The sequence below is a fragment of the Sus scrofa genome, chromosome 6 (assembly GCF_054392235.1).
Source record: "Sus scrofa isolate SSC_HxYL_T2T_F1_AM1 chromosome 6, Sscrofa_HxYL_maternal_Yorkshire_Landrace_v2.0, whole genome shotgun sequence".
NCBI classification, from domain to species: Eukaryota; Metazoa; Chordata; class Mammalia; order Artiodactyla; family Suidae; genus Sus; species Sus scrofa.
The window spans coordinates 139681580-139706947 of record NC_139388.1 but is presented as its reverse complement, the minus strand read 5'-3'; the positions used below and the strand labels follow the sequence as shown (position 1 = coordinate 139706947).

At 42.3% G+C, this 25368-nt stretch overlaps 1 protein-coding gene across 20 annotated transcripts in view; it reads left to right on the top strand.

Moving 5' to 3' along the window:
• Window positions 1-518: 518 nt before the first annotated feature.
• GIPC2 (GIPC PDZ domain containing family member 2) overlaps window positions 519-25368 on the top strand; it is a 140074-nt gene continuing 115224 nt past the window's right edge. For 13 of the 20 annotated variants that reach the window (XR_014807953.1, XR_014807951.1, XR_014807952.1 and 10 more), the window contains exon 1: window positions 519-831. Coding sequence is in view for 5 of the 20 variants with exons in the window: in XM_084964669.1 (XP_084820795.1) it covers window positions 592-831 (240 nt within the window). In the remaining 15 variants the exon portion in view is untranslated. Of the gene's footprint in view, window positions 1985-3474; window positions 3525-3565; window positions 5141-6915; window positions 10736-19585; window positions 19794-25368 lie in introns of those variants that run through there. The other 7 variants (XR_014807956.1, XM_084964670.1, XR_014807961.1 and 4 more) reach the window with 6 other exon arrangements.

Below are 25368 nucleotides of genomic sequence, written 5' to 3'. Positions count from 1 at the left end.
GTTTTGGTTGGGGAACCCCCCTCCCCCACAAAACCATGTTGTGAAACATCAAAAGATTACAGCTAATCACAAAGGACAGACATCTCAAATTAAGATTTTAGTGCATTTCTGCCCTAAATATACTCAGTAGGGGAGGATACACGCGTCAGGACTCATTGCACTTTTTCCTTCGATAGGCATCTTAACTTCTAAGGCCAATAACCAAAGCACAGAATGCTTCCTCGTGTTCTCCTTCCTGAATTCCCCTCAGGGCACACCATGGGGGCAGCTGGCAGTGGCTGAAGGTTTATTTCTTGCAGAACTGGAATGATAGGCAACATTTCCTGTCCTGAGGGTCCAACTTTCCTTCTCCCGCATCCATCAAGAGGGCGGGCAGGTGGCTGCTCTGCGTGCAGGTGCAGCTCCTCCCAGAGGAGGAGGGGGCCTTGACCACGAGGGGCCAGGCGGGGCCAGGCGGAAGCGCCTCTGCCATTGGCCCAGCCCAGGCTGCACCTGCCCCTAGCCGGCAGGCCCTTAGCGCAAAGTCCGGGGGCCCAGGCCAAGGAGGCAGCAGTCGGAGCGCAGGTAGCTGCCCGCCCTCGGCCAGGCAAGATGCCCCTGGGGCTGCTGAGAAAGAAGAAACCCAAGAGCAAGGAGACCTCTCGGCTGGTGGAAGGCGAGCAGGCGGATGCGGCTGGCAGCAGCCTCCCCCACCCCACGGTGCCCACCCGCAGGCTGGTTTTCCACACGCAGCTGGCCCACGGCAGCGCCACGGGCAGAGTAGAGGATTTCTCCAGCATCAAGGAGCTCTATGCCAAGATCGCGGGCGTGTTTGAGATCTCGCCGTCCGAGGTAAGCGCCAGGGGCTCAGCCTCACGCGGCCCCTCCCTGGAGCCGGGGAGCCTTAAACTGGCCGCTGCTGCGGGAGCTACACTTCCCGGTTCCCGAGGTAGGAAGCAGGATGGGGAGCGAGAAGCCCTTACTGGGAAGGGAAGCGGTAAGTCCCAGGACCAGAGAAAGTCTCATTTCCGGCCTCTGGGAGCCTGGGGGCTACCTTTCTGCCGCATGCACGTGAGCCTGCTCCAGTAGCTCCAGATTCAGCGGCTGGCGCCTTCAGCGCCCTCACTTTATTTGGACTTTGCCCTCCTGCTTCCTTCACTGGGGCGAGAACCATGCAGAGCATCTCCAGCTCTGGGGCGGCTGGGGAGTGCCTTCCAGGTGATATCAAACCGAGCCTTGCTTTGCCCCTCCTGTGCCATGTCTCGCTCGCATCAACACGTTGGTATTTCCAAGAAGCTTATTATTCCAAGGGTGGATAACGAAGGAGTTAAATTTAACTCCGAGGGACTAGTTAACCCAACCTTCAGAGGGGAAAGCAGTTCTGAATTTTACACCGTATCCTTGAAAAGGGACTGAAATTTGTTTTAATTAGGTCGATTGCACGTGTGCCTGGAACTAGCGTTTAGGATGGGCTGATTTCCAAAGCACTAGTTTGTGTGGACATTTGTGTCGACCACTTTATTTACACTTACCAAGCTAACTGCCAATGAACAAGGGTGAGAAGTTAGCCCAAGAAAACAGTTTGTCCACATTTCAAGGAAAAGCACCAAATCTTGTTGCCCTGGACTTGTGAGCGCCGCAGAGAGCTGCCTTTGAGTGGCACAGAGCAGCATTTGGCTATCTGTTCTTTAATGTCATTTATCAGCTGGGTCAAGCAAAATTGAGGCCATGGCAAAATTCCAAGAGGAGGTGAAAGAGACCTTGAATCTTTTGTTCTTCAAGGGTTCCCAGGCACTGAGGGGCAAATCACAACCACGTTCTGTGAATTACTTATCTTGATAATAGAGTATTAACAGTAATACTTCACATTTGTATAGGACATTTCAATTCAAAAAGCATTCTTGGCGTTTCTTCCAGGGCTCAGCAGTTAACGAACCCGCTTAGGATCCATGAGGATGCAGGTTCCATCCCTGGCCTCACTCAGTGGGTTAAGTAAGGATCCAGCGTTGCTGTGGCTGTGGTGTAGGCTGGCAGCTGTAGCTCCGATTTGACCCCTAGCATGGGAAATTCCATATGCTGTGGGTGTGGCCTGGGGGAAAAAAAAAGGCACTCTTGCAGGAATAACATTCTTGTATCCCCTCTGGGAGAGGTCGGTGGTGGGTAGTTCATTGAGTAATTTAAGGACAGGATTTGGAAACTTATAAATGTGGATATGGATGCAGGTTCTACCACATGCTAGCTGGGTGGCCTTGAACAAGTTGAACTTCTCTCAGTTTCAGCCATTTGTAAAATAGAGATAAGAATGTTTACTTTGAAGGATTATTGTAAAGACTGGAGCTCAGGAGTTCCCATTGTGGGCTCCTTCGGGTAAGAATCTGACTAGCATCCATGAGGAAGCCGGTTCGATCCCAGACCTCACTCATTGGGTTAAGGATCCAGCCTTGCTGTGAGCTGTGGTGTAGGTTGCAGACAGCTTGGAGGATCTGGAGTTGCTGTGGTGACGTAGGCTGGCAGCTGCAGCTCTACCCCTCGCCTGGGAACTTCTATATGCCATGAGTTCAGCACTAAAAAGACCAGGGGGAAAAAAAAAAAAAAAAAAGAAGAAAGACTGGAGCTCATATATAAACTTATCAGATTGTGTGGTGTATGGTCAGTGCTTAACAAATTGTAACTAATATTATTACTATCTAACAGTTGAATGGGGGGGGCTGATCTACAATGTGATTGGCCCATAGCTAGCAAGAAAACAACAACAACAACAACGAACTGGGCTGTTATTTAAACTTGGAGCTTGTTAGCATTCTTAACTGACAGCTTTAAGTTATAAGGTCTCTGTGATAACCAGGGACTCCAAAATTTACTTTCTTTGCTTTAAGTCTTCCCCCTCATAATGTGATATTATTCAGACCTCTAGATGCATGACTTTATTCAATTTACTTAATCCCTGAGATATATTATTATTAGCTCTGCTTCACAGATAGGAAACTAATACTCTGAGGTTCAAAAGAGCTTCACAATTACACATAATAAGTGGCAGAGCCTGGGTTTAAACCAGGTTTTTGTTTTTTTTCCCTGGCTCTAGATTCCATGAAGTTGTATTGCTATATTGCTTCCTAAGTTTTCCAGGGTGTCTCAGAAATAGCTGGGCAACCATGCTCAGCATTTTGTTTCCAACGCACTGACTTGAATTAAACTTTCAAGATAAAATAAACATTAGGTCTTTTGATATGCTTTATCAAAGTTCATAAGTTTTTATAACTCTAGATATATATTAGTATGTTTATGCATATAGCCAACATTAATGGAGATTTTCCATTTGTATTTAAAAGAGTTAAGTATAATCAGGATAAAGTATTGAGCATCATAGTAAATGTCAAAGTATCTCAATAGTTACTTTTTTTTTTTTTTTTGTCTTTTTAGGGCTGCACCCACAGCATATGGAAGTTCCCAGGCTAGGGGTTGAATCAGAGCTGCAATTGCTGGCCTATGCCACAGCCACAGCAATGCCAGCTCCCAGCTGCATCTGTGACCTACACCACATCTCACGAAGCCACCGCCAGATTCTTAACCCACTAAGTGAGGCCAGGGATCCAACTTGAGTCTTCATGGATCCTAGTCAGATTCGTTACTCCTAGCCACAACGGGAACTCCTCAATAGTTACTTCTGAAACAAGTAATTTATTAAAATAAAATGCACTCCAGTGGGATCTCATTTCTCATCCCATTCCCCCAGCAAGAGGAGTAACGGTGTAAACTTTTGAGATGTTGATGGAGAAAACACAAACCATTTCTCTCCCTAATATGATTATCTCAGCAGTCCTGCTTTTCCTCTAGAGAGGTGGTCAGAAGGATACAGATGGCATTGTATGAAGAGCTATACTCTCTGCTGAGGGAAAAAGGGAAGGAGCTGGCTCAACCTGAACCAGGCAGATTTACCGGGAGTCTGTAATGTACCCAAGAATGTGCGAGGCATGTAAGTCTACAGGGCAGTCATTTCATTCCATCCTCATCAGAGCCCTGAGGCTAGTATTCTTTGTATTTTACTGCTGAGCTACGTGAGGCTCTGAGAAGTCACACAGCTTACCCAGAGTCACTGGACTGGCCGGGGGGCAGAGTTGGGATTCGAATCAAGATTTCCCAGTTCCAAGTTCATTACATAGCAGCTGTGGATTCTTTAACTGCACTCAAATTTCAGATAGAAATCCAGCAAAACTTCGTTTTTAAACAAATGATCTTTTCAAGTAAAGCTTCAGACTCACCAAAATACTGCCTCAAAAAATGGCTGTTGTGAAACTGATGATATGGGCTTCACCTATTTCCTGGTTCTGAAGGAGGAACTTAATGAAACCTAGGAATTGCTCGCAGGGTGCAGTCTGTAATCATTACCTTGAAACAGAAGACCAATTATGCAAAAATATCTTAGAGCTGATGTCATTTTTCTAAACAGCTAAATGAGCAATTCAGTAAAAAGAAACCTAACAGCATCTACAAGACTGTTAACTCAGAGTTCCTGTCCTGGCTCAGTGGAAACGAATCCGACTAGGAACCATGAGGCTGCGGGTTCCATCCCTGGCCTTGCTCAGTGGGTTAAGGATCCAGTGTTGCCGTGAGCTGTGGTGTAGGTTGCAGACGAGGTTTGGATCTGGCGTTACTGTTGCTCTGGCATAGGCTGGGGGCTACAGCTCCGATTAGACCCCTAACCTGGAAACCTCCATATGCTGTGGGTGCAGCCCTAAAGAGACAAAAAAAAAAAAAAAAAAAGACTGTTAACTCATAAATGTTAACTGTTAACATGAGTTACCTGTTAAATTATAAATGCTGGGAGGACAATTTACAGAAAGTTTAATGCCTTTTAAAAAATATTCAGGGAGTTCCCGTCGTGGCGCAGTGGTTAACGAATCCGACTAGGAACCATGAGGTTGCGGGTTCGGTCCCTGCCCTTGCTCAGTGGGTTAAGGATCCCGCGTTGCCGTGAGCTGTGGTGTAGGTTGCAGACATGGTTCGGATCCCGCGTTGCTGTGGCTCTGGCGTAGGCCGGTGGCTACAGCTCGGATTCAACCCCTAGCCTGGGAACCTCCATATGCCTCGGGAGCGGCCCAAGAAATAGCAACAACAACAACAACAACAACAAAAAGACAAAAGACAAAAAAAAAAAAAAAAAATATTCAGGATGCTTGGAGTTCCCACTGTGGGCTTGTCTCTGTGGAAGTGCTGGTTGGATGCCCAGCCAGTGCAGTGGGTTAAGGATCCAGCGTTGCCACAGCTATGGTGTAGGTTGCAGCTGTGGCTTGGATTCGCTCCCTGGCCTGGGAATTGCCATTTGCTTCAGGGTCAGCCAAAAAAAGAAAAAATAAATAAATAAAATATTCAGGATACATAAATGAATTGATCACTAAACTCTTGAGCTGTAGTCATAAAGTTTGTTGAAGAGGCATTTTACTCTTTGACTGTTGTAATTTTTTGACAGGTAGTTTGTGTCATGACATGTCTTTTTAATTCCCTTATGAAGAAAGATTATGGGAAAAGAGTGAATTTGAAAGTGCGCTTTAGTGAGTTTGAAAGATATCACTTTTGTAGTCAGATACGTTACATGTCCAGAAGCTGAAAACTATACATTTCTGAAATTATTAACTTTGATTTGGTTATGTTACTTTGTGTATGATATGATACTAAGTAGTCCATTGAATGAATGAATAAAGAAAATGTAGTCCTGGAGTTCCCATTGTGGCGCAGCGGAAAGGAGTCCAACTGGGAACCATGGGGTTGTGGGTTCAATCCCTGGCTTCGCTCAGCAGGTTAAGGATCCGGTGTTGCCATAAGCTGTGGTGTAGGTCGCAGATGCGGCTCGGATTCCGCATTGCTGCTGTGGCTGTGGTGTAGACCAGCAGCCGTAGCTCCGATTAGACCCCTAGCCTGGGAACCTCCATATGCTGCAGGTGCGGCCCTAAAAAGACAAAAAGACAAAAAAGAAAAGAAAGAAAAAAAAGAAAATGTAGTCCGTCTCTTTCAATATATAAAGCAGTCAAACAGAGCAGTGTACTTGGAAAAAATAAGCAGTGCACTTGGGAAGCAGAAATGGTAAGAATTATGATTTTCATTTCAAATCATGTATTCAACATACAATCAGGGTATTATTTCTCTTAAAAAAAAAAAAAAAAAACCTCTTGCCACCTGTTGCATCCCTTATCCTGTTACCTCATTTCTCCTTTTTCTTTTTTGGTGTTTTTGCCATTTCTTGGGCTGCTCCTGCGGCATATGGAGTTTCCCAGGCTAGGGGTCTAATCGGAGCTGTAGCCACTGGCCTACACCAGAGCCACAGCAACGTGGGATCTGAGCCACATCTGCAACCTATACCACAGTTCACGGCAACGCGGGATCCTTAACCCACTGAGCAAGGCCAGGGACCAAACCCGCAACTTCATGGTTCCTAATCGGGTTCATTAACCACTGTGCTACGATGGGAACTCCCTCATTTCTCCTTTATAGCAACACACAGCAGTTGTGGTCTCCAGTAAAATACCTTCTGTATCTCATCTCTCTGCTCAGAACTCTGATAGCTCCTCATCTCACTTGGAACAAAAGCCAAAGCCTGATGATGGCACAGGTCCTGCTGCCTCGCTAACGTCACCGGTCCTTATGCTCCACCCAGTCTGGCCTCCTGGCTATTCCGTGAATTCTGGAGCCTTAGGGCTTTTGCACTGGCTCTCATCTCTACCAGAACTTCTTCTTGCAGAATGCTCTTCCTTCTGCTTCTTTTTTTTTGGGGGGGGGAACCACACCTGTAGCATATGGAGGTTCCCAGGCTCGGAGTCAAATCAGAGCTACAGCTGTCAGCCTATGCCACAGCCACAGCAATGCCAGATCCAAACCCTGTGTGTGTGACGTACACCACAGCTCACAGCAACGCCTGATCCTTAACCCACTGAGTGAGGCCAGGGATCAAACCCACATCCTCATGGATACTAGTCAGATTTGTTACTTCTAAGCCACGGTGGGAACTCCTTCTTCCTTAGGTCTGCTCAAATGTCACCTTCTCAGTGAGGCTGGGACTGATCATCTTATTTAAAATTATAGCACACTCTTATTCCTTTTTTCCTCCACAGCATACTAACATCCTATGTGTATTTAACTTGTTTTGTTTATTGTTTTTTTCCTCTCCCAAGAATTAGAATATAAGCTCCACAAAGGCAAGAACTTTGTCTATTTTGTTTACTGATGCATCCCCAAGGGCCTAGAACGGTACCTGAACTATAGCTAGAGCTCAAAGTTGTTGAATAAAAGCTTCCTCACAAATACAATACTCAAAATCCTGTAACTTTGGCATAAAGCTTTAGTACTTGTTACAATGTGGTATCATATAGGTGTTTTAATTTTTATTATTAAAGTATAGTTGATTTACAATGTTGTGCTAATTTCTCTGTACAGCAAAGTGACCCAGTCTCATACACACACACACACACACCCACACACCCACACCCCCCCCTACATTCTTTTTCTCGTATTATCTTCCATCATGTTCTATCCCAGGAGACTGGATATAGTTCTCTGCGCTATACAGTAAGACCTCATGCTTAGTAGTAGTTTGCATCTACTAACCCCAAACAATTTAAAACATTTTGTAGTGTGAGGAAAGAGACTAGCACTTCTTGGAGGGAACAGCTGGAGTAGCGGGACATCACTCAGATATATTATATTTTTTGGCTGCCTCTGTGACATGTAGAAGTTCCCTGGTCAGGGATCAAACCTGAGCCACAGTAGTAAAACAGTGCTGAATCCTTAACCACTAGGCCAACGGGGAACTCCCACCACTCATATCTTGAATGGGGAGTGGTAAGAGTGTAAAATGTGGAGACCTGGAAGCTAAGTAAAAGTTATTTGTATCAAATGCTTGTGTGTCTACACTTGCAGAAATTATGAGATTTGAGGTTCTGTTTGCAAGCAGAATGCTTCCTGGGTGAGTTACTGTGTATGGAGTGCTACCTTGTAAAGCTTTCCAGAAACTGAAACTGTTTGCTTTTCCCACCTTGCTGGCACCAGCACCAAGCCCTTGTGAGAGTCAATATCCTGTATTTCTGTGGCATTTCTGGAGGACACGAACTGTGCTGCAGACACCGTCATTTTCCAGCAGTGCAGATAACTGCAAGTCAAACTGCGTCTTTCTGGTTCAGAAATGGGAAGTCCTGGAAGAACAGCAACATGGGGCTCAGTGATTTGTATACTGCTCTCCTAGGAAAAATGAAAACAAACGCACACCCCAAAATCAAGGCATCGGGAGTTCAGTGCGAATTTTACCATGGAGATCTGAGGATTATGAAGCAAGCCTGACAAAATTGAGTAGGAAGAGTGTGAGAAAGAAAGTCAGTTCCTGACATCTGGGTGCTGGCCTGACACTCACAGGCAGGCCTTGGTGGTTTCCTGTTGGACATAAGTGATTTTCTAGGACATCAACTTCAGATAAGGCCTCTCGAAATAACTGATGGATCAGACAGAAATAAGACTACTCTGTAATCATGTCTGAACAGAGACAAAAGCACATGGTTCAAATTATAAAAATGACCAGGCATCCCTGGTCTGGCTTGATGTAATGACCTTGGCTCCTTTTCCCAGCCACAGTTTTAGATTTGACAGGTGTTCCCATCTTGAGGACAGGTTTACTAAGACACTGAATCATAAAATTGCCCCCACGTGCTGTGCTAACCTCACTTCACACAAGCTCACATCCTTCCCAACACTCTCTTACTCAGACCTTCTTCCCAAGGTGTGTTGTCTCCTTTGTTGCAAGAAACAGTAAACTGGAAATGATAATTACTGGTGGTTTTTGGTTGGAAGGCACTGAGGGATTATTATAATGCAGCTTATAAAGGGGTACCCTGACTGTGGTTTCCCTGAGTCCACCCATCTTCTTTTTTTTTGTCTTTTTGTCTTTTTGCCTTTTCTAGGGCCGCTCCCGTGGCATATGGAGGTTCCCAGGTTAGGGGTCTAATCGGAGCTGTAGCCACCGTTCTACACCAGAGCCACAGCAACGTGGGATCCGAGCCACGTCTGCAACCTACATCACAGCTCACGGCAACGCCGGATCTTTAACCCACTGAGCAAGGGCAGGGACCGAACCCGCAACCTCATGGTTCCTAGTCGGATTTGTTAACCACTGTGCCATGAGGGGAACTCCCCCCGTCTTCTATTTTAATATTGATGCTGTGATCATACCAGTCTCAAAAACCTACAAGGCTCCCAGTTACTTACTGTCTTTATTCCTTTCAGGCTGCTATAACCAAATATCACCAACTGGGTAGCTTATAAACAACAAAAGTTTCTTGCTCACAGTTTCTTGCTCTGGAGCCTGGGACATTCAAGATCAAGGTGCCAACACGCTCACCTTCTAGTGAAGGCTCATTTTCTAGTTCGTCACTGGCAACCAACTTGCTGTGTGCTCACGTGGTGGAAGAGGCCAGTGGTGTCTCTGGGGTCTCTATGATAAGGCACTAATCCCATTTACGAGGGCTCCACCCTCATAATTTGAGCAACTCCCAAAGGCCCCACCCATTCACACTAGGATTTCAACTCCTGAGTTTTGGGGGAGGAGACACAAACATTGAGACCACAGCACTTACAAATAACTCCCACTAGCCAAACAATGTCTCCTGGTCCTGCCTGCCTCTATAGTCCTGCCCTGGACCCACTGCTCTGATCTCATCTAACAGTCCCCTTTTTATTCCAGAATATATAACTGTTTCATTCCTCTATGCCTTTTCTCATGATGTTCTTACTTCATTCCGATAGCTCCTAATCATCTCACCAGTCTCAATTGTCACCTCCTCCAAGTAGCCTACCTTGTGAATCTGCCAATCTAGATTATATTTGATACTCTTTACTGCATTTTTTTTTTGAGCTTTGCATTACTGCATGTTTTTAACACAGCATTAACACACTGTATTAAATCTAGTTACTTCCCTCTTTCCGAGGGCTGGGAGGGTTTTTTGTTTGTTTGTTTGTTTTTTAAATCTTGTTTTCAGAGTTGCTAGATGGCTTAGCTGCTCTATAAAGTTTAATAAATAAAAGTAGATGATGAAATAGAAAAAGAAAAGAAAAAAGATAATGGATGTAGTAGGAGATGGAGCTAAAGATACAGAGAAAAATGAGACTACAAATGTCCTTGGAGGTGTCCTTGGAGAAATTACCTACAAATTCTGTAGGCAGGAAGAATAACTCAAGTGTTTTTCGGTAGAGGAATGATCCCTGACTGGTGTTTTATTTATTTTTTAAATTTTAATTTTTTTGTCTTTTTAGGGCCACACCCTCAACATGTGGAAGTTCCCTGGTTAGGGGTCGAATCGGAGCTGCAGTTGTTGGCCTATGGCACAGCCAAAGCAATGCCAGATCCAAGGTGCATCCTCAACTATGCTGCAGCTCATGGTAATGCTGCATCCTTAACCCACTGAGTGAAGTGAGGGATCGAAGAGGGATTGAACCCACATCTTCACAGACACTCTGTTGGTTTCTTAACCCACTGAGCCACAACAGGAACTCCCTGTCTGGTGTTTTATAAAGTTGAAACACAGTCCATCGTTCTATTTGCTATTTTTTTTTTAAAGTTTGGTTTACGTTAAATAGAATGGTAGTTTCTGCATAATTGCTCAGGACCATCTGACAGATTCTAAATATACTACAATCATTATGGATGCTTACTATTCCTCATGAACGTCAGCCTCATTTTCATATGAAAAGCTCAAGCAAAAAAAAGAAAAGAAAAGAAAAATCCCCAAACCATGACTCATTTTGAGGAGTGGAAGGAAAGTCTTGCCAGCTGCCATATATAGGCCTCATTGCTATCAGGAAGATAAGACATGGGTAAGGCTTGCTTTGTGTGCTATAAGTTTTAGCAATAAGTTTGCTATTTATAAGCTGCCCAGCAGGTGTGTGAACCACTCTAAAATCAAGTCTGAACCCCTGGGCAGGGCTCAACTCCTCCCCAAGCCTCTTTTACCTGGTACTCAGATGGTGGCTCCTTTGCCATCCCTTACCCGCTCCCACCCCTCAGCCATCCCGAGTGAACTGGGAGCCTCTTGCAGGTTGTGAGAGTTGGAGACACTCAGGTTAACTGGGGCAGTGTGTGGGAATGTGTTTTTATCTTAGGATATACAAGGAGGTGAGGAAGTTCAGGATCAGCCCTGCAGCTGGGCAGCCAGGTTCCATGGGCAGCTGGGACATCAATCATGCCATTCAGGGGGAGTGAGGTGTGGGGTGGGTATTCGGGAATTTCGGGGGGATAGGGAGCCTTAGCTTTAGACTCTGGAGAACGAAGAGCAAGGCCAGTTGTCCTTCACCTTACAACTCTGCCTCTCTCTCCCTATTTCTCTCTCTCTCTCTCTCTTTTTTTTTTTTTTTTTTTTTTTTTAAGGCTGCATGTGCGCCATATGGAAGTTCCTAGGCTAGAGGTTGAATTGGAACTACAGCTGTCAGTCTATGCCAGAGCCACAGCAACTTGGGATCCAAGCCATTACTGCAACCTACACCACAGCTCAGGGCCACGCCGGATCCCCCACCCACTGAGCGAGACCAGGGATTGAACCCGCATCCTTATGGATGCTAGTTGGATTCGTTTCTGCTGCGCCACGGGAACTCCTCCCTGCTTCTCATTCTGTTCATCACTGATTCTCTCCTTTCATCCTTTGACGTTGCTCCTTGAAGGCCCTTACTGCCTTTTCCTTCTCTGTCTCTTGGTTCTTTGCCTTTGTATTTTCTGTGCCCTCCTGTCTCTCTCTCTCTCTCTTTTTTTTTTTTTTTTTTGTTTTCTTAGGGCCACACCCACAGCATATGGAAATTCCCAGGCTAGGGGTCAAATCAGAGCTACAGCTGCTGGCCTACACATAGCCACAGTAACACGGGATCCAAGCCATGCCTGTGACCTACACCACAGCTCACAGCAATGCTGGATCCTTAACCCACTGAGAGAGGCCAGGGATTGAACCCGCATCCTCATGGATACTAGCTAGGTTTGTTTCCACTGAACAACGATGGAAACTCCTCCTGTCTCTAATTTGATCTCCCTGAGAGTGAGAGTCTTTGGTGGTGAGTCAGGATACAGGACAGATGGGGCAGGTCCCTCTGGCCTGTGGGTTGGGCTCGTGTCTGGGCTAGTCTGTAGGTCATGTGGTACAAAGTTCAGATGAGCAGTGAATAGGAGCCCTTTTGGAGGGGATGGTGGGCAGGGCAAGTCCTCTGAGATTTCTTGAATCAGAGGCATGGCAGGCATCTTCCATATCCTATACAGAACATGAGACCTTTTTTGGTTCTGACTTTTATCCACTGTTCTTCCCTTTCCCTGGAAATCTTTCCTCTAGTCTTTCCCTGTTATTTCTGTTAAAAGATAAACTGAGGCATATTAAAATTAAGAATATATTTGAGCAAAAATTGATTTGGGCAGTGCCACACCAGAAGGAGTAAGGAGTGCTCCACCAACAGGAGTTAGAGGCAAGGTTTTTTTCTTTTTTTCTCTTTTTTTTCAGAGATGATAGTAGAAGCAAAGCAAAAAATTATTTGGAAGTTCCTGTTGTGGCTCAGTGGGTTAAGAACATGACACAGTATCACTGAGGACGTGGGTTTGATTTCTGGCCTTGCTCAGTGCCACAGGTATGGCTGTAAAAAAAAAAAAAAAAAAAGAAAGAAAAGAAAAAAGTTATTATTTTTTTTCTTTTTATAGTAGCATATGGAAGTTCCCAGGTTAGGAGTCAAAATCGAAGCTGCAGCTGCTGGCCTACACCGCAGCCACAGCACCTCAGCATCTGAGCCATGGCTATGACCTGCACTACAGCTCACAGCAACACTGGATTCTTAACCCACTGAGCAAGGTCAGGGATCGAACCCACATCCTCATGGTTACTAGTGGGGTTTGTTACTGCCGAGCCACAGCAGGAACTCCCTACAATGAGCCAATTTTTAGTAATTTCCAAGAAGTCTGTCTCTTCTAAAATGGTTTCCTGTGATTCTTTTGCTTCCCTGTGTTTTGTTATGATGAACCTGCATCACCTAAGGTAACCAGAAATGTTCCTTTTTTTTATTGAGGTATAGTTGATATACAGCATTTTAAGTTGCAGGTATACGACATAATGCATAATTTTTTAAAGGTTATATTCCATTTATAGTTATTGTGAAATACTGGCTAAATTCCTAGTGTAGTACAGTGTATCTTTGTAGCTTATTTTAATTTTTTTTTTTTTTTTTTGTCTTTTGTTGTTGTTGCTGCTGTTATTGCTATTTCTTGGGCCGCTCCCATGGCATATGGAGGTTCCCAGGCTAGGGGTTGAATCGGAGCTGTAGCCACCAGCCTACGCCAGAGCCACAGCAACGTGGGATCCGAGCCGCGTCTGCGACCTACACCACAGCTCACGGCAACGCTGGATCGTTAACCCACTGAGCAAGGGCAGGGACCGAACCCGAAACCTCATGGTTCCTAGTTGGATTCGTTAACCACTGCGCCACGATGGGAACTCCTTATTTTAATTTTTTTTATTTAAAAACTTGTTTTCCCCATTTTTGGCCATACCTGTGGCATATGGAAATTCCCGGGCCAGGGATCGAACTGGCAACATCACAGGTCAAACCAGATCATTAACCCACTGCACCACAGTGGGAATGCCTTTATTTTTTTTATTTTTAAAAACTTTTATTAGAATATAGTTGATTTACCATGTCATATTAGTTTCAGGTATACAGCACAATGAATCAGTTATACATATACATATATCCATCCTTTTTTCCCATATAGGTTATTACAGAACACTGAGCAGACCTCCCTCTGCTATACAGTAGGTCCTTGTTAGTTATCTGTTTTGTATACAGTAGTGTGTATATGTTAATCTCATTCTCCCAATTTATCTGCCCGCTTCCATGGTTTCCCCTGTGGTAATGATGTGTTTGATTTTGAAATTTGTGAGTTTATTTCTGTTGATGAATGAGTTCTTTTGTATCATTTTAAAAAATTGGATTCCACATATAAGTGATATCAAGATATTTGTCTTTATCTGACTTACTTCATTTAGTATGATAATCCCTAGGTCTATCTATGTTGCTACAAATGGCATTATTTTGTTCTTTTTTATGGCTGAGTAATATTCCATCGTGTATATGTACCACACCTTCTGTATCCATTCCTCTGTTGGTGGACATTTAGGTTGCTTCTATGTCTTGGCTATTGTAAATAGTGCTGCAGTCAACATTGGGTTTCATGTATCTTTTAGAATGTATGGTTTTCTTCAAATATATGCCCAGGAGTGGGACTCCTGGGTCATATGCCCAGGAGTGGGACTCCTGGGTCATATGGTAATTCTATAGTCTTTAAAGGAGCCTCCTTACTGTTTTCTGTAGTGATTGCACCAAATTTACATGTCCACCAATGGTTTAGGAGGTTTCACTTTTCTCTGCACCCTCTATAGCATTTATTATTTGTAAACCTTTTGACGATGGCGGTTCTGACCTGTGTGAGGTGATATCTCATTGAGTTTTGATTTGCATTTCTCTAATAATTAGCAATGTTGAGTATCTTTTCATGTGCTTTTTGGCCATCTTATTTATTTTATATGTAGTAGTTTGCACCTCTTAATCTCCTATCCCTATCATGCCCCTCCCCAACCTTTCTCCACTGGTGACCAATAGTATTTTCTTTATATCTATGAGTCTCTGTATGTGTGCGTTATTTTTATTAGTTTGTATATTTTTAAAAATTCTACATATATGTGATATCATACAGTATTGTCTTTGTCTGACTTATTTCACATAGCGTTATACCCTCCATGTCCACACATGTAGCTACAAATGGCATTATTTCATTCTTTTTTATGGCTGCGTAATATTTCACTGTGTGTGTGTGTGTGTGTGTGTGTGTGTGTGTGTGTGTGTGTGTGTATCTGTATACATACATACATACTGTATCTTCCTTATTCATTCATCTGTTGATTGACACTTAGGTTGCTTCCATATCTTGGCAACTGTAAACAGCACCGCTATGAACATTGGGGTGCATCTAAAGGTGTTCCTTGACATTACTTATTCAGATAGAAGTAGCAAATACCTTTGGGCTTATGCTTGAGGAGATAAAGAGGAAGCCAACTAGGAGTGGATGACTATCACTGTTTTTCTGGGTTGGATCAAAAATATCTAGTCCTTCTGCTTGAGGTGTGCTGAGTATTCTGAAGTTTTGGTATTCAAATGTGGAGTAGAAAGTTGAAGCTTGGACATGACAAATGCCAGGGTGGTCTTATGGCTTCTACAGGTAAGTGAAAAGCAAGAAGGGACTTTAGCCCTTGTCAATGATAGAATATTTGCCTTTTAGAAACATATCTGACCTTTGGTAAGTAGTGGATAAGAGGCTCAAGAACTTCAGCACTCAGAACGTATATTTGCTATTGTATAAAAATCTCCCTGGAGAGGATCAAAGCACAAGCAGAGGAAGAGTTCCTGCTGCTTTTTTTTTTTTTTTGTCTTTTTGCCATTTCTTGGGCCGCTTCCACGGCATATGGAGGTTCCTAGGCTAGGGGTCCAATTGGAGCTGTAGCCACCAGCCTACGCCAGAGCCACAGCAACACAGGATCCAAGCTGCGTCTGCGACCTACACCACAGCTCACGGCAACGCCGGATCCTTAACCCACTGAGCAAGGCCGGAGATTGAACCCGCAACCTCATGGTGCTTAGTCGGATTTGTTAACCACTGAGCCACGACGAGTTCCTGCTTCTTAAAAAAATGGCTAAATGCAGGTTCTACTTCTCAGTCTACAAAGGTCACAGCTTCTCAAGTTGCAGTGTTAACTTCAAGTGGTCTTAAAGGGATACACAGTAACAAGGTTGAGGAAATGGTAATTCTGCATCCATTCCTGCAGCAATTTACATATACATAGCAGTAGTGTTCCTAGCAGTGTTTGTGTGACACCACTCTTCTTCATGACCCAGGGCCAGCATGTTACTTGAATCTCCTGACACTTTTCACTTGATACTAGCAGTGTCTTAGTATCTGGATGTATTTAGGTATTAGAGACTGATCATGATTTGTTACTCCCTTTCTCTTTCTGTCGTCTCTAAATTCCCCTTTCCTATCTTAATTTTCCTGCCTTTCTATAAAGGTACGTGAGGGAAAGGATGCATAGCTTGAACATTGAGATGGAAATTATTGTTGCATAGCTACCATTACCATTTAATCTGTGCTATCTTGGCTAAAATAGCAGCTCTTAATGGAACCCCAAGAAATGACTGCAATTTGTATATGAGGCAACTGGAGCTCAGAACAGAAGTAAACAAGTCATGCCGTCCAAAGAGATGTCTTTTATGTTTGCCTGACCCCAAAGCTCTTTCCTCTACCCAAGTGGTTCTTAATCTTAGGGGACCCAAAGTTCCCCTGTAAGAGCAAATATTTTGTGGCACCACTTCTACTTTTCCTGAAGTGAAAATTTAAACAATAATACCTACCTATACACATAATTAAAAATTAATATATTCCTCAACAGTAATATTAGAAACAAATATGAACTGCAGTGCAAATACTTGGGAAAACTATCTTAGACATAATAAAATGGTCAGGCCCTTGTACCTACTCATAGTGAGTAAAGTTTGGATTTTAAAAGAATAAGAATACGAAGATAGTTAACTCAATGTGGTTGACTCTGTTATATATTACCTTTTGAAATAAGGGACAGATATTTGTAGATATTCACAGAATTATGTAACAATAATAGGAGCAGACTAAGTATTTTGTGTTGAAAATTCAAATAACATGGATAACACTGCTGTCAGTGACTTGATTTTCTGAAATGAACAATTCTTGGTCCTACACAAGTAAGGCAGTCTTTCTTTGATTTATATCGTGATTGCAATCCAGGAAAACTCATAACAAAACATTCTTTATCTGTAAAAGAGTTAGGGTCTACACTTCAAATACATACATATATATGTAGTTTATATATTTTTATTATAGCATATAGATGTCATAAATACATAGAGATTTTTTTTTCTTCCCAACATGAATCTCTAGTAGAACATATGAAAATTATGCAGAGTGCCAAATAGCTTTTTACTGGGCTTAGGCTCTCTGAGCACAGAAGTTGATATAGTATCTCTTCTCTCTCATCTCTCCCAAATGCCAGTGACATCACACAATCATTGTAATAATCAAAAAAGCTCCCTCAAAATTTCAGTTTTCCTTAGAGGCCAGCATCACCATGTCCCTGGCAATATTGCTTTATGCCAGCTTGCCTGAGGTTAAGTACATACTCTGTGCTGTGAAGTTAGGAGGTAAGGGGGGAAAATGGGAAAGCAATAAGAAGGGAAAACCAGTTAAAAGACTCCCTGTTTTTGGTTTTAGGATCAGTCTTATAGGATGGTAATTATACAGAGTGAAACATCTTTGGTTAAATTTATGAGATTGCAAGCTTTTGTAATATCTCAAAGCTACTATGTTGCTCTGGCTGTTTCACAGGCTTGTGGGGTCCTGTGATGGGTGGAGAGTCAAGGTGGCATGCAGCAAAGTTTTTGGACTGTCTGATGGGGAGGTGGGTCTCAGGGTAAGATCATTTGCCCTGAGTTTGAGGCCTGGAGGTACCACCCAATAGCTTCCATTTTCTCATCTGGAAAATTGAACAATGGAATTGAACCTGGGAAGTGTACAAATGATACCTACCTTATGGGAATGTTTTGAGAATTGAATTAAATAGCATGTTGGGTATCTAGAATAATAATTCAAAAAATGTTAGTTTTTCCCCTCTTTTCCTCAAAAAAAGATACTTTTGGAGTGTCTGCTGTGGCACCGTGGGTTTAGGATCTAGTGATGTTTCTGAAGTGACTGGGGTTGCTGCTGAGGCGCAGGTTTGATCTCTGACCTGGGAACTTCCATATGCCATGGGTGCAGCCAAAAAAGAAAAAAAGAGATGCATTTTAGGCAATTTTGGTTTTTTTTTTTTTTTTTTGGCAATTCTCCTTGTATCAATTCTATTCCAGACTTGTGCAGTTTTCATTCTTCTTCCCTTTACCTAATCCCAGGAAATAAGGACAGCAAATTTAAAAGTTTATCTCTATAGAAGCAACGCTGAGTAGTTAGGTTGTGAGCCACACAACAAATACCATATGATATCACTTATAACTGGAATCTAATATACAGCACAAATGAACATCTCCACAGAAAAGAAAATCATGGACCTGGAGAATAGACTTGTGGCCGCCCGAGGGGAGAGGGAGGGAGTGGGAGGGATCGGGAGCTTGGGGTCATTGGATGCAACTTGGAATGGATTTACAAGGAGATCCTGCTGAGTAGCATTGGGAACTATGTCTAGATACTTATATCGCAACAGAACAAAGGGTGGAAAAAAATGTATACATGTAAGTGTATCTTGGCCCCCATGCTGTACAGCAGAAAAATAAATAAATTAAAAAAAAAAGTTTATCTCTATATATGATCTTTAAACTAAGCTATCTCAGTGTGGGATTCTATGTTTACAGTAACCAATCTGGGGTTTTCTGAATAGGACTTTTTCAGTAAAGTTTAGTGTAAACCTAATAAACTATTTTAATCATCAGAGTCAAAGATATCAAACTTGAGAAATATTAAATATACTAATTCTGAATTATTTTGTATTGCATTTATCAATACTAATTTCTCTTTAAACACAAATTGTTCTGTCCTGTGACAGAATCTTTTTTAGCCTGTAGTTTTACTGTTCTAGGCCCTTCTCTCACTGAACATTTAGAGCTCCTTTTCAACTCTCCCTATGCTCGTAAGTCTCCCGAAACTTCCTTGGGCTCAAGTCGCAGACACTGATATTTTCTTCCAAGAACCTTCTGGGGAAGATTACTTAGGTGCTGAGGGATAGAGGAAGACCTCTACCACTGCTTTTCCTCAACATCCAAAATCATATGTTTTGGGGAGTTATCATTGTGGCTCAGTGGTAAGGAACCCGACTAGTATCCATGAGGACATGGGTTCGATCCCTGGCCTCACTCAGTGGGTTAAGGATCTGGCATTGCCATGAGCTGTGGTGTAGGTCGCAGATGCAACTTGGATCCTTTGTTGCTATGGCTGTAGTGTAGGCTGGCAGTTGCTGGGAACATCCATATGCCATGGGTGTGGCCCTAAAAAGACAAAAACGAATAAAAAAAAATCATATGTTTTGCCTTTTGTCCCATGCTGTCTGGTCTTACTATCTTGAAAAGGAAATATGCTTCTGTGATCAGCTTTAATAGAAGAAGCCTTATCCATAGGTGTCATATCATTTATATTTTCAGGCACTTCTGAGAGTGAAAGGGAAGGTATAAATAACTACGCTGGGACAACAGGGGTAAACTAGGACCTGGACTCCTTCTTATTATAGAAAAGGAGAAGAAAAGAACAGTGCAATGTGAGAAAGCTTCATACATTAGCTAAGGAAGCACCCACATTATACTAGCCGGTTTCCTGGGTGGTAAAGAAGGTTTTGAATTGTAGGCATTTAGAGAGGGGGTGGCAAGAGGAGAGTGTGGTCATAAAAATAGAAGCAGGTAGTGAAGGCACAGTGTCAGCACCAAGCTTGAAGCCAGGAGTCTCTGGTACTCCTCGTCCTGGCCCTGGCTTGGTGACACATTCCCGGGAGTTGAGGATGGAGCCCGGCTGTGTAGCCTGCCAACATCTTCGGGAAGCTTCCTGACACTGCTGGGTCCCCTCTTCTCTAGCTGCTCTGTCTGCTCCAGTCCCAGGAGGCCTACAGGCAGGAATGGCAGTAATGTTGGCAGGCAGAGGGTGGGAAGAAGCTGCTTGGTGAGAGTGGGGAGCAGGAGCTGGTAGGAAACAGCTCGGAGCAAAGGTGAGTCTCTCGGCCAGGGCTGTGACTAAGTGTCTCCGATGCTGTGACAGGATTCTATTCCTGGCAGCTCCTTTCCTCGTCTTCCCAGTCTCTGTTCTTGGGGTTCTCTATCCCTGGGGTGGGAGATGGCTCAACACTGAGCAACCTGAACCGAGAAGAGTCTTCACACGCTCTGCAGACTCAGGGCTAACCTCCCGTGTGTCACACACTAGCCCTACCCATGGGTGAGGTTTTTTAACGCTTCTCCAACTGTCTAGTGAATAAGGCTCTAAAGTGATCAGTAAGTTTTCATATAAAAAATCCCTCACCCCAGCCTTTTGTCTCATCTAGGGAACCGTGCAGCACATTTTCCTTTGTCACCTCTGACCCTGTCACGCTACAGTACATATTTCGAATGTCTTTCAGGTGTCCTCATTTAGAATAGAAATCAATTGTAATCATTCATGCTCTCAAAATGTTTACAGTTTTTTCGTGGCCCGTTTTCTTCATAAAATGCCCTTTCCGTCTGAATGTCTGTTCTAGGGAATAGTAAGGAGTAGACCACTCGCCTACATCCACTCCGTCTTGACCCCTAGTGGCTCCCTATCCTCGCTTCCCACTTTTCCATGATTTATTTGGATGGCTTCTAAATATCACATACTCTGTCGACATTTCATGGTAAGGCTTCTAAGTCTGCTTCCTGGTTAAATGTGAACACAGTGCCCCCTGAGCATTCTGCCAAACACATTTTAAAATTTTGTTTTAAGGACCCTTTTGGGATCTGATGGCCATTTTAAAATAAACTATATTCGTATATTTGGTAAACTGGAAAGTTTAATCACAGGTCTCTTTACTAATACCATTTATAATGTTATGTTTCAGAAACCACCCCACCACGTTCTCAGATGAAAAATGGTCTCCTTGTTGTAGTTTCTCCTTTGCATTTGAGGTTCTCTCCCATCCTAAGTGTCAAACAAGGGGAGGCTTTAAAAAACAGTGGTTCAGAAACCTGGAAAATTTGAGACAACACCTGACAAGGGGAATGGCAATGATTTATAGAGTCTTTAAAATTGGCACATAACCTTGCAGCGTTATTAGACTAGGCTCTAGCTCAGATATCTCCTTTGATCTGAAGAATATTATGGAAGTGGATGGATATATATATATATATTTTTTTTTATATATATATATGTATAGCTATACACATTTGATTTATCTTACTTAGTTTAGTGTCTGTATCATGTCCACAAAGGCAATACTAAAACATATCACTATTCTTTTAACCTCTCTGAGTATTTTAAGAATTGCTTTGAGTTTTTGACTTTCTTTGATGCATAGTTGCTTTGATTAGGTATCATTAACAAAGGAAGATGATCTTTTGGTTACTCTGGGAAGTCATTTGGTAGATTTAAAAATGTCATTTGATCTTTTTTTGTGGGAGGGTAAAATTATTTTTGTCACATTATTTTGCCCATTAAAAACACTGGGGGAAAAAAGTGGTTGTACTGGAGAAGGAACAGTACAAAGGATGATTCACCTTTTATTTAAGACTTGCCACTGCTGACCCAGGACAGCTAATTTAGAAGTGAATCATTTATAGAAAGTTCCACATAGTTCGAGGCAGGGCTTTGTACAATATCCTCACGAAGGGCTAAATAGAGCGTACAGTATCAGGTTTCCAAATACCTGTCTTGTTGCCAATTTTATCTTTTCAAAATGGTGAAACTTTTTTTCTAGATAGCTATAGCCATTGACAAAGGCAGAGGCACTGAATTTATAAAATAATGTATATTTTCAAAAACAAAATCTTAGAAAGTGATTACACATATTATACTGGGAAAATAGGAGGCATGAGATCTTAAATGTCTCTGTTTAGTTACATTCATTTCGGGGGTTATGGTCAGTTTTAAAATTAACTGGAGGAAATCATTTAAAATTACTTATTTACAGAAAATCAAGTTAAGCACTGTATTAATACTTTGATATTTACTCATCACCCAATATGTTTGACTTTTAAAGACCAGTTGCAAATAGCTCATTTTGGTAAACTTAGCTCCTTTTAAGAAGTGGGTGATTTATTAATTAAACAATGTATTTGGCTCCGTAGAGAGCAAAAGCTTTGTAGTCTCTGCCCTTGAGGAGTTTTAAATTTAAAGCTGAGTTTATATTTACATCATAGCTCTAGCATCATGGGTTAGAAAAGGCAGAAAAGTTTGAATTCTGGTTTTGACTCTGTTGTTCAGTAGCTATGTGATCTTAGACAAATCATGTGAGGGGTCTGAGTTGGTTTTCTCTGTCCAGGGCACAGGGATGCCTGCCCTTGTGAGCTGGCACAGGTGGATTAGCTGAGCTAATGTTTTGGGAAGTGATGGGGAGCTTGGCTGTCTTTGTGCAGATGTTACATATCAGAGAGCAACACTATAGGGGAAAGAGCTTGGAGCTGGACCACCGGAGTCAGAGTAACATTCACACCAACTACTATTTAACTGCAAACAAATAGTTTAATATATAAAATATATAAAATAGTTTAAAATATAACTCTCTAAATACTTTACTTTCTCATCTGTAGAAGTTGGGTAGAGCCATGCCTCTTACACAGAATTATTGTAGGATTAAATGAGGTGATATGTGAAAGTACCTGGTACACATAAGTGATCAATTAATGTTTCCGAGACTTTAATTATTATTATTATTTTTAATGGCTGCACCCATGGCATAGGGAAGTTCCCAGGCTAGGGGTCAAGTTGGAGCTGCAGCTGCTGGATCTGAGCTGCATCTGTGACCTACAACCTCAGCTTGCGGCAACGCTAGATCCTTAACCCACTGAGTGCAAGACCAAGGATTGAACCTACATCCTCACAGAGACAATGTCAGGTCCTTAATCTGCTGAGCTACAACAGGAACTCCTCTGAGACTTTAATTTTTGTTAAAAAAAAATTCTTCCAGACCTTCATCACTCCAGTTCTTTCACTTTCACAGTTCTTTACTAGAAGTGGGAGCCAGTCTCCAAACTATAGAGCTAAGGGAGATGAGCAGGTGTCCCAGGCTATGACTGTCACTAAAGACCTGAGTTCTGGAAGTTTCTTCATACAACATACCTACCATGTAGGTTGAGGAATTATGTAGGATATGACACAGCTTTTGGGAAGTGTTTTGAGTAATAAATTTGTGTTACTCTGGGAGTTCCTATCATCGATCAGCAGTAACGAACGGGATTAGTATTCATGAGGATGCAAGTTCGGTCCCTGGCCCGACTCAGTGGGTTAAAGATCTGGCATTGCCGTGAGCTGTGGTTAGGCCAGCAGTTATAGCTCCAATTTGAACCCTAGCCTGGGAACTTCCATATGCCGCAGGTGCAGCCCTAAAAAAAAAAAAAAAAAAAAGACAAAAAAATTGTGTTACTCTGGCTTGGCTAAAGTTAATTCTTTCTGTTCAAGCACTCAGAGTAAGTGGGTAATCTTTTGCTTCAAATAATTATGCTTTTTTTTTTTTTTTTTGTCTTTTGTCTTTTTGTCTTTTTGTTGTTGTTGTTGTTGCTATTTCTTGGGCCGCTCCCGCGGCCAAATAATTATGCTTAATTTCAATGTTTTTTTTAAAATATTTTATTTTTATGGCCACACCCATGACATATGGAAGTTTCCAGGCCAGGGAGGGACTGAATCTTAGCCACAGTTGCAGCCACGCCAGATCCTTTAACCCACTGTGCTAGGCCAGGGATTGAACCAGCATCTCCACAGCAACCCAGCTGCTGCAGTTGGATTCTTAACCCACTGTGCCATTGTGCCCCAGTTTCAGATTGTTTTTAATTCCTGTTATTTCAAGGGCAATTAACTAGACAGAAGTAACATCTTTTTTCATTTTTGAGAAAAGTTTTTGAGGCTTAGATGATAAGAATAGCATAGGTAGAGCCCTAGCCATTAAATAGAAAACATAATCCAAGTGGTTTTCTTGTGTACAAAGATGTGGTATTAACTCCTGGTGAAAGTATGGTTTAGGTAATTACTAGTTTTATTATTATGCACTTTCTATTTTCTGTAATGTTATTGACTGATATTTCTATTGAGCTTATTTTGGACAAATATAAAAACTTAGTAAGGTTCTTGGTGGATTGAGATGTGTTTAAAATATTTAGTAACACTGTTACTTTAGATACCCACAGGATGTAACAGTTTCAGTTGCTTATATTTAAAATCACATTCCTAAATACTGTTATGCCAGCCACACAAGCCCATAGTTTCTTCCAGAGATCTTTGGAACATGTGGAATCTTGGGCCAACTCAGTTCCTGTTTAAGGAAAGCCTTAAACAAAAAGTTGGAAATGGACTTCCTGGAGTTTTAAAAATGAAATTGATGTGTTTTTGCAGAGATTGGGTAACCTGTTTGTGGTCCAGAATATCTTTTGAAGCACTAATGGCAAATGATTTATTTAACCCTATTCACAAAGCACACTTGTGGAATATATAATGGTACCATCAGAGAAAAAGCAGTATTAACTTATATTAATAGCTCTATACAGTAGTTCAGACTCTTATCACCCTAACCATATTGAGTTTCAAGGGTGAATGATCATAACTGATAAGAAATGAAAAATAGCAATTGAAATATAAATGTATGGTAAGAATACTGTCAATAAGCTTTCTAAAAAAAAAAAAAATTGCACTTTAAACATACCTAAAAATTCTTTCCTGGAGTTCCCATCATGGTTCAGAGATAAGAACCTGACTGATCAGTATCCATAAAGACTTGGGTTCAATCCCTGGCCTTCCTCAGTGGCTGGGGATCTGGCATTGCCATGAGGGTATAGGTCGTAGACACAGCTCAGATTGGAGTTGCTGTGGCTGTGGTGCTGGCTGGAAGCTGCAGCTCTGATTTGACCCCTGGCCTGGGAACTTCCATGTGCTACTGGTGTGGCCATTAAAAAAAAAAAAAAAAAAAGGTTATTTCCCCAGAAACCCCAACAAATTCTTTCTTGGATCTTATTGGCCTAAATTAGATAACGGATTGGTCTTTCACTAATTTAAGCCTCATCATGATTCATTCCTGATGGAACTGAGGAGGTAGTCACTTCTCCCCTAGCTTCCATATGACTTAAATAGGGAAGGAAAATTGGAGGCAGGGGGAGGAATAGGTACTGTAGATATCCATGTCCAGCACAATGACAATTTAGGGCGCTCCATCTGGCTCCAAAAGGCAATAGCTTTCTCCTTTTGTTAAGATATCTCTTCTATAAATCATGGGGACAAGCACAAAATGAGACAAGACAATAAGATAATTCCTACCTGCTAAATTTACAAAGCAGCACAAGTTCCACAGAGATGTGTGAAATTTAACAGGTATATAGATGATGAAGAAATAACATTAGCTTTGGGTGGTAATAGAAAACGTAGTAGTTTAGCTAGACTTTAGCTGGATGGGGAAGATTTTTAACATAGACAGCATTTAGAAGTTGAGTTGAAGCTGCAGTATTTTTGGCTTAGGAAGAAACATATGTATAGCTATATGTAGATGGGAAAAATACAAAGTATAAAATTAATAAAGACGTGGGTCCAACAGAGCTGCCCAATATGGTAGCTCCAAGCCAAATATAGATACTGAG